Genomic DNA, 10,000 nt, shown 5'->3' on the forward strand with positions numbered 1-10,000 from the left:
TCGGCCCTTCAACCTCGATACGGTCAGCTAAGGTGGGCCAGCAGGGGCACATACACATCCACATGCAGCAACTGCACCTGGATGCGTACATACCCCCACCCCCAGCCAGTGCGAACAACAACAACAACACCTCCACATCCAGAATCCACTGCACCAAACAAACATGGTGGAACACTCAAACACCCACCTTTATACCCTTCACCACTCACCAACAAAACACACCAGATCATTCATACACACACATATACACCCATACACACACAACACCAACCAACCAACCACCTACCTACCCTTACATCATACACCACTCAACACACAAAAACACACACTCATGCAAAAATTAATTCATGCAAAAACACACACCCTCACCCACTCACTCATATATACACAAAATAAGAAATAATAATGGTAACAACAAAAAAACAAACAAAAAAAAACACAACCAACCTACACCATTCGACGTGCCTCCATAAACTTCCTCCATATCCAAAATGAGCCTTTCAAAGCAACCTGGGCCACCTTGTCACACATCCTCCTTCTTTCTGTCCCACACACTCACAGCCTAGCAAGAAATGCAGAAAAGGAATTGCCAATATATCCTCTACACCCCACCTCAAATGGCTGACACGAAACTCGCCAACCCTTCTCCCGGCACTCTGCCTCCAGCTCACCGTAATTTCCTCTCTTCCTCTCGTGCACCTCCTCCATGTTCTCTTCCCAAGGTACCGACAACTCCCCTAAGATGACCTGTCTTGTTGCACTTGACCAAATGACAATGTCAGGCCGCAACCTTGTCACACAGATCTCCTCTGGGAATACCAATTGTGGCTTTAGGTCTGCCACCACCTGCCAATCACAAGCATCTGACAGCCCTCTTGCTTTCCACCTCCTCCTCTTTCCACCTCTTACCACTTGGCCCTCTTTGACAAACCACACCTCTCCCCCATCAGTCTCCTTCTCCACTCTTCTCTCTCTCGATCTCAGCACCTCTTGTTGCACCATCTGCACCACCACCGCCAGCACCTGATCATGTCGCCACCTGTATCTTCCTGCTGCCAATGCTACTGAGCATGCACTCAGTGCATGCTGCACCGTTCCCACACCTCCACACAAATAACATCTCTCCTCCTGCAACAACCCCCACAATCTCAAGTTTACTGGTGACGGAAGCACATCATACGTTGCCCGCAATAGGAAATTCAACAATATTGGCTCCATCCTCCAAATCTCTTGCCACTTCAATATCCTCACCCGCACACCTTCCCACTTAGTCCAAGCACCTTGCTGTGCCTGACCGACTGCTTTCACATATCTCCCCTCCTCTTCCTTTCTACTCACCTCCCTCTCAACCATCTTCCTCCTCTCTTTCACACATGCCTTTCCCCATCGCTCATGCTCCATCCACCCCAAGCCATGCTTCCCATGCTGTACCATCCCCATGACCTCCTCCTGTTGCAACCGCTCCTCCATCTCGTCCACCTCTGCTCTTGCAATCCACTTCCGACTTCCCTTCTTCTCTGGGAGAGCATTCTTTACCACTGCATCACTTGAATCCCGCAACATCATGAACTCCCACACCCTCACCACCTTAAACTCCTCGGTTAATGATGTCAAGGGAAACTGGAGTTTTCCACCCTGACCATAAAAGGCAATGTTCGTCAAACAGCGTGGCACTCCCAACCACCTCCTCACAAACCCACTCACCCCAACCTCCATCCTCTCTACATGCCCAATTGCAATATCATACATCATCAATGGCCACAATACTCGTGGCATCAATCCAAACTTCAAACACCATACCTTCAACTTACCTGGCAAACCACATCCATCAATCCTCTTCAAACCTCTCAAAAGGTTGTTTCTGACCTCCTCCACTCTTCCCACATCATTCAACTCCACTGTATACCATCTTCCCAAACTCTTCACAGGGGCCTCTACCAATGATGGAACCACCTCCCCTCCCAGCTCAAACCTGTGCATGTTATCCACCACTCCTCGTCTCACCACCACACTCCTCGACTTTCTTGCTTTAAATCCCATTCTTGCCCACCGCATCAACCTTTCCAGTCGTCCCAGTACCTCTACCGCTGCATCAGCGGACTGTTGGACAACTGTCAGGTCATCCATGAAAGCAAACATTGCTGGCAACCTCTGACCAGGGGCTAGCTCCACTTCTTTCCCATGTCCACTCACCACACGTATCAACAACTCCATAACCAGCACAAACAAAATCGGGGAGATGGTACATCCCTTCGGGATCCCCACTTCCAACTTCTGCCACTCTGTTACATAGGACTGTGTCGCAAACCGCATCCAAAACTGATCGTAATATGCCATCAAAAAATCCCTAAATCTCCGTAGCACCCAAAATAAATCCATGGCATACCTGATCAAGGCATGCGGCACTGACTCATATGCATTCTCCAAATCCAGCCATACACCGCCACATCCTTCCTTTGCCTCGTTGCCTCCTGTGACACTTGCCAGACCATTGCCGAGTGTTCAATGCATCCTGGTGATCCAGGTATTCCTGCCTTCTGCACAGAACCATCCACAAAACCATTCCCTCTGATGAAGCCTGAGAGCCGTGCCGCAAAGACACTCATCAATATCTTCCCATCTACATCGAGCAATGATATTGGTCTAAACTGCTCCAGTGTCACAGCCTCCTCCTGCTTTGGAATATAAACTCCTTCCGCCCTAGTCCATTGACTGGGCACCACTCCTTGCCTCCATACCACCTTCAGAGCCTTCCACAGATACTGCCTGATGCCTACACAACTCTTAAACACCTTGTATGGCACTCCACTTGGTTCTGGAGCCGATGCCGCCCGTGCCTTCCTCAAAACTGCCTCAATCTCAGACATCTTTGGCTCTGATAAATAAAATGGAACACCTGGCTCTGTCAGTCTCACCAATCCTTCGATGTCCTCCACCACTTCGTTCCTCCTTGTGTCTGCATACGTGACACGCAGGTGACCTTCCAACTCTTCCTTTGGTACCTTCAATACACCAAATCGAGACAGCTCCAACAGATCCTTCATAAACTGAAAAGGCTTCTCAAAGAACCTCTTTCTCTTCCTCTGCATCTCCTTTCTTCGCCTCTTCATCCTTTCCACTCTCTTCAACTTCACCAACCTCATCCTCACCTGCTTCGTCAACACCTCAAGCCCATTCCTCTCTCCTTCCACAGCCCTCTTCCATCTTCCATTCAAACTCCTCAACTCCATCATCCATCCCCATCAACTCCATATATATATATATATATATATATATATATATATATATATATATATATATATATATATATATATATATATTCGCGCGAATCCCTGTTAATAACAGGGCTCGCGGATGACCAAACGGGCTTTAACTCCGAGGCGACGATCAAATGGGATTCGGCTATAAGTGCGCGGGGTGAAGAATGAAGAGGAAGAAGGCGCAAGCGCGTACCTGTAGATCACACGGCAGCTCTCGATCCTGCAGGGAATTAACTCAAACGAATACAGGATTTTGGAATGGCAAAGAAAATAATACAAGGGTTTATTTTATATATCTCGGGACAGGAAAACGCGGCGATAAATAAATGTCCTAATCGGGACGTCCCCACTCCTCACTTCAGAAACGAGACAAAGGAATGAATGAAATAAAGAAATCGTCGTGTGGTGTTCTTTGAGATGTGGTGCGTGCTTATCTGTCTGTAGTGGTGCATCCGTCGTCCAACGCGGCCCCCTCAGTCCGCCTTGCTCACGCATTCCGCCAGGCCCCGAGCGACCCGCTCAGCGGCATGCCACGCTCCATGCTCCTCGTCGGTCGCACACGAGGTCCCGTTCGCTGACAGCACCGAGCCTCGCTCCAAGCTCCAAGCACCGAAAGCACCGAGCACCAAGAACACCCCAGGGAAGCGAGCGCGAAGGAAAACCAGGGAAGAAACCAGCTAAGAGTCCAGCGCAGAGTAGCACAAGCATGAAGGGTCGATCTCCAACACGAAGCTCGAAGGGTCCAGCGCCGAGAGAGAGAGAGAGAGAGAGAGAGAGAGAGAGAGAGAGAGAGAGAGAGAGAGAGAGAGAGAGAGAGAGAGAGAGAGAGAGAGAGAGAGAGAGAGAGAGAGAGAGAGAGAGAGAGAGAGTATCGTCGAGCGAGTCCTTTTGTCATCTGGCATGTGATGTCAATTCTTTCTCTGCCCCAACCAGAGCCTCGTATGTTCTTGGTCTCTCGAACCTTCTCCCGCCACTGGCACTTGTCCTCCAATCAGCAACCCGCTGTTAAGGAGCGGCTTGGCACCCTCCGCACCGATTGGCTGAATCTTCACGCCCTCTACACCAACCAATCACACGTTCCCTGGGCGTGGTTAAAGCTTGTTTCAAACGATGTTCGACGCCCACGCCGGTGTTGTACGCGGCCGCTTCCTGTTTGTCTTCCAAAGTCGTTGTGGTAAGGGAGGGGAATTATTTAATGTGTGCACTATGGGACCTACTTAAGTGTTTATATGAGTGCGTTGCCATAATGGACACTGGATTGGCGACAGAGGTAATGACGAACGAGGGAATTTTACCCATAATCCCTGTACTAATTAGCATGCCCCACCCCCTCACGGCGGGGACACAGATACGACTTATTCCGACATCCGGCTAAACATAGAACTGATTACAGGTAGATTCCCTATCACGACAGTCGGATACCTACTTATGCAGATCTACCTGGCTCTAGATATTCCTCTACCCCCCAACATAACAATATACACACCCTCGAGAAATAGAGCAAAAGTTAAAAAGCAAGATATGGCCTCCATCTCCCGTTGTCATGAGCACACATCCTGTATATGTCAAGAGTGACCCACCATTGTGCGAGTCCATCCTGATCCGCACAGAGCAGTAGGGCTGGGTGTCACTTGTGCGACTCGCCTCGGCTCCTACTCCGAGCTCGAATGAGCAAAGAAACACACGCAGGGCCGTGGACATGGTGAGCTGAGCCAGAACATCGACACACAGACATTAGGCCAACGACGGCCAAACTAAAGCCCCACCACCCAAATGATGTTAACGATTTTGGAAAAGGTCACATCAACAGCCAGTCTGACATAGCTGTGTTTTATATACTGCATTTTAAAATTTTAAAAACATTTTAAGTGATTTTAAACGTACACAAATATATATATATATATATATATATATATATATATATATATATATATATATATATATATATATATATATATATATATACTGTATATATATATATATATATACTAGCGGGGTATGCTTACACATTGTAAGCAATAATGAACAAAGTACATAATAAATATAAGCTTTATGATTATAGGCAAGCATCACCGACCTGCTGCGAGATATCAATTGAGGTTTTTCTTTTTGTTTTGTTTTTACGGACGTGTTTACAGTTTTTATGTAAATTTTCATTGAGGTTTTCATTTAACATTTTACACTTATAGAAAATACAATTTTCAAATGCTACATAATATCGATTGAGGATTTTTTTGTTTGTTTTTAGGGATGCGTTTACAGTTTTTATTTAAATTTTAATTGAGGTTTATTTCACAATTTACACTTATAGAAAAAAAAAGTTCATATGCCACATAATATCGATTGTGGTTTTTTTTTGTTTTGTTTTTAGGGATGCGTTTCCAGTTTTTATTTAAATTTTATTGAGGTTTTTATTTCACATTTTACACTTATCGAAAAAACAATTTTCAAATGCCACATAATATCGATTGAGGGTTTTTTTTTTTTTTTAACGGACGTGTTTACAGTTTTAATGTAAATTTTCATTGAGGTTTTTATTTCACAATTTACACTTATAGAAAAAAAAAGTAAATATGCCACCTAATATCGATTGAGGTTTTTTTTTTTGGTTTTTTTTTACACACGTGTTTACAGTTTTTACGTAAATTTTCATTGTTTTTTATTTCACATTTTACACTTATTTTCACAATGTTCACACTTATAGTTCACAATTTTCACACTTATAGAAAATACAATTTTCACAATGCTACATAATATCGATTGAGGATTTTTTTGTTTGTTTTTAGGGATGCGTTTACGGTTTTTATGTAAATTTTCATTGAGGTTTTTATTTCACATTTTAAACTTATATATAAAAAAGTTCAAGTGCCACATAATATCGATTGTGGTTTTTTTTTGTTTTGTTTGTAGGGATGCGTTTACGGTTTTAATGTAAATTTTCATTGAGGTTTTTATTTCACATTTTAAACTTACATAAAAAAGGTCATATGCCACATAATATCGATTGAGGTTTTTGTTTTTTAAATGGCGTATTTGCGGTTTTATGTAAATTTTTCATTTCCGGACACTTTCCGAGGCTTTTGTGATTTTTCCCGATGTATCAGTTTCCATGTCCATCGACACGCCAAACTTCAGCTTTCTACCTCACCTGGACGGTACCGAACATTAATATCAGTCAGTTATATAGTGGTTAGAATGATTTTACATCTTAGATTTATTTATATATTTTTTTATTTTGATGTACAATACTCTTTACAGAGGGTTGGTGCTGCCAAAGCAGTTTCCTGGCTAGGATTATGCTAGGTGGTTTGCCATTGCCTTCCCAGCATTGTTTGTCAGTGCTGTAACTATATCTAATTGACTGTAATTTGTATGTTAGTATATTTGTTTGTTTCACAACGGTGTACGAAGGAAGTGCCTCTATATGATGCATGAAGTACATCAAAAGGAATTCCACATTAAGTATCTGTTCATCACATTTAAAGATAAATATGAATGTGAAGTTTGGAGAAATTAAGGTTTCAATGTTTCATCGTCAGATGATGTCAGAGGAAATCACATCTAATGTTTTGAACGTGGTAAGCATCTGTTTATATTTATGGTGGAATATCTGTGGATTCAACTAGTCCTTATAAATGCTGAGTGTCAAACAAGGAAGCAGCACATACCATTTTAAGGTCTTTGATTTTTTTAAAAAACTTGGCTGTGGTTTGAACCACCGACCTCACAGACTCAGATGCTCAAACCATAGTCTGGTTATCCACCATATGTATTGTTGCGGTTTTTGCAATAAAGGCAAACCCCCTATAGTTAATTGCACGACAACATGTAGCCTGCAGTAGTTACTTATTTCTTATTAAATGTAAAGATTAGCTCCCCTCCCAATGTTTAGTAATCCACACTAATATGTGTTGAGTTAGGCAGGATTCCAACCCCCTTGTACTGGTGAACAAATACGTTGGTTCGTGTGCAGGGAGGCATGGCTAAAAATACAGTCCACGTGATCAGCCGCGGCTGTGGTGGGCGTGGCTAACAGAAAAGCCTACGTCACCAGCAAGTGACCAATGAGGGGTCGTAGACACGTCACCGGCAGGCGACCAATGGTGGGTTGTAAAACCTCCCCGAATGAAAGAGGGAAGGAGGAATGAAACCTTCTTAGAGGGAGGCAGGGCTGAATGACCGCAGGTGACCAACCTCGGCCAATGGGAGGCCGTGGAACCTTCTAGAAACACATTCCACCCGATAAAGGTCCGTGCCCATCGTCGTTCGAGCTCTCTCTCTCTCGTCGGTTGTCTTGAAGCTGGCTGTCTGGCGTGCTGGTTCGTCCCCCGAGCTGAGGTCGTCACCTGCGCTGAATCAGTCCTGGAGCAGGGATCGTCGTTCGTGCTTCGTCCTTCGGACATTCCTTCATCCAAGCTGCACGTCCGGAACGAAACGCGTGCCGTGCACAGAAGCGGCCACCCTCGAGTCCGCGTCAGCACATCGATCGGTACGAGGTTCACCTGTGTGTTTCAATCCCAGTGTGTGTGTGCAAGGCACGTGTCGGGATCTAGGCAAGGTAAGAATTGATAAGCCTGCCTCCCTTCTCTTTTTCTGTGCCTTGTAAATAAAAGGCTGTACATTTGTTCTTTTCAAACCTGTTCGTATCGTCCTTTTCTCCATTGGTGTCAGATTTTCTCCTAGCGGAGAGATTTCATTAATCTTGTTGGTGAAAGCCATGGGGAGAACATCGCCAAGCAATGCCGGCTTTACGCCAAACTTCTGGAGCAGACCAAAGTTACCAAGGCCCATCTACGGTTCAACCATCGCTGCTTGGAGCAGGACATTGTTCCAAAATCTGTCCACTTCAGACCCCCAATGGCAGGTTGGAAAGCTTCGCAGATCATGCGAATATCATGCTTCGCTTCGCAGAACATGCGTGCCGCAGGACGGAAATTCCTCCGTCTGTACATATCGACATGTCATCGCCTGACGAAGCTTGCTGACCGGGTACGACGAGTTTCGGATTCAATTCACCCTGTACTATCTGATGAGTTATGGTTTTGGGTAGAACCGAAAGACCGCATTTTCGCCGATAACACCAGAACATCGGTTGGGAAGCGACATCGGAACACGTTCACAGCTTGGAGTGAGGAAGCCGGACGGGACAAAAAGCACCTGCCAGGACACAAACTCCGTACAAGACGAAGACTCCATGCGGAACCGATGGGTGATTAACCTTTCGAGTAAACAATTAACGGAATCACAAATCGGTTTATTACAGAAAGGTAATATTACTTCGGTTTATTACTTTGCGATCACACCACGGTTTATTCCTAATGACGTCATTGTGTCTCAGGTTGAGTCATCCATCACAGAGCTCTCTGACAACATTAAAAACGAGGTGAGGTCACGTGTGGCTTCTCTTTTACTTCGTCCTCTGTGCCCAACCCGTAACGATTCCAATCTGAACTGGGTGCATCGACGGGCTTTACAAGAATTATGTGGGATGGATGACTTGGCCATCTTGCCGGCAGACAAAGGATGTGCAGCAGTTTTGATGGATCTGCATACGAAAATGAGAAGATGCACGACTTGTTGGCGGACACACCGACCTATGAGCAGCTTCCCTCGGATCCAACCAAAAAGGAGGAACGTAGATTGAACTCTGCTCGCTGAAATGAAAAGAACAGGTTGACTCTCGGCGACACATTACAAACAATTATACAGGAACAGTGCAGTTGACCCCAGGGCATACGGGCTGCCAAAAGTAGTAGCAGTGGAGTTGCCCCCAGGGCATACGGGCTGCCGAAAGTACACGAGGAAGGGGTTCCTCTACATCTCATTGTCTCATGCATCAATGGACCATCATATGCTTTGTCCAAGTTTCTTTCTAACATTCTCAGGCATTTGGTGGGAAAAACAGAGCGAACTTTACGCAACAGCTCGGATTTTGCTCAGCAAGTGAAGCATGTGACCATCAAACCGCACGAATCCATGGTGTCCTGCGATGTGGTGTCTTTGTTTACCAACGTTCCCAGAGCTTTGGCAGTTGAGGTGGCCGGGAGGCTGTTATTATAAGACAGTTCCTGGAAACAGACGGGTGGCATGTTAAATCACACAGATGTGTGTCGTCTTCTCAATGCTTGCCTGTCCTCCACGTATTTCGTTTTTAACGGGATATACTATAAACAGGTGTTTGGTATCTCCATGGGCTCTCCGGTATCTGCTGTGGCGGCAAACATGGTGAAGGAGGATTTGGAGGAACGTACCATCGCATCCCTCATAACACAGCCAAGTGTATGGTATCGTTACGTGGATGACACGTTTGTCATCTGTCCCAGCGAGTCAATTAGTAACATACATGAGGCTATTGGGAAGACTTTTCCTTCCATCAGTTTCACCCTTGAAAAGGAACGGAATGGATCCATCGCCTTCCTGGACACCTGGGTGACAAGGGGTCCAAGAGGAAATTTGAACATCACTGTTTACAGGAAACCCACTCACACTGACCGGTACTTGGATTTTGACTCTTGCCATCCCTTGGACCACAAACGAGCTGTTGTGCACACCCTCCTTAAAAGAGCACGTGATTTACCATTGACAATCAAAGATAAGAGGAGAGAAGTAAAACATCTACAAGATGTACTGAAGACCAATGGCTACCCGGACAAATTGTTACCAAAATGGGATGCGATCTTGGCGAAGCCTCGCAACAGGTCTTTCACACAGGTACAACCAAAAGGTTATTGTGTTTTGCC

At 45.2% G+C, this 10,000-nt stretch overlaps 1 protein-coding gene across 1 annotated transcript in view; it reads right to left on the reverse strand.

Annotated features, from left to right (window-relative positions):
• The window catches only part of LOC137426016 (protein kinase C delta type-like), a 70,829-nt gene that overhangs the window by 47,406 nt on the left and 13,423 nt on the right, over nucleotides 1-10,000 (reverse strand). Inside the window, exon 2 of the mRNA XM_078775353.1 lies at nucleotides 4,841-4,967. Coding sequence (XP_078631479.1) covers nucleotides 4,841-4,961 — 121 coding nt within the window. The 5' untranslated portion in view covers nucleotides 4,962-4,967. The remainder of the gene's footprint in view (nucleotides 1-4,840; nucleotides 4,968-10,000) is intronic.

The sequence above is a fragment of the Myxine glutinosa genome, chromosome 4 (assembly GCF_964187855.1).
Source record: "Myxine glutinosa chromosome 4, kmMyxGlut1.1, whole genome shotgun sequence".
NCBI lineage: Eukaryota > Metazoa > Chordata > Myxini > Myxiniformes > Myxinidae > Myxine > Myxine glutinosa.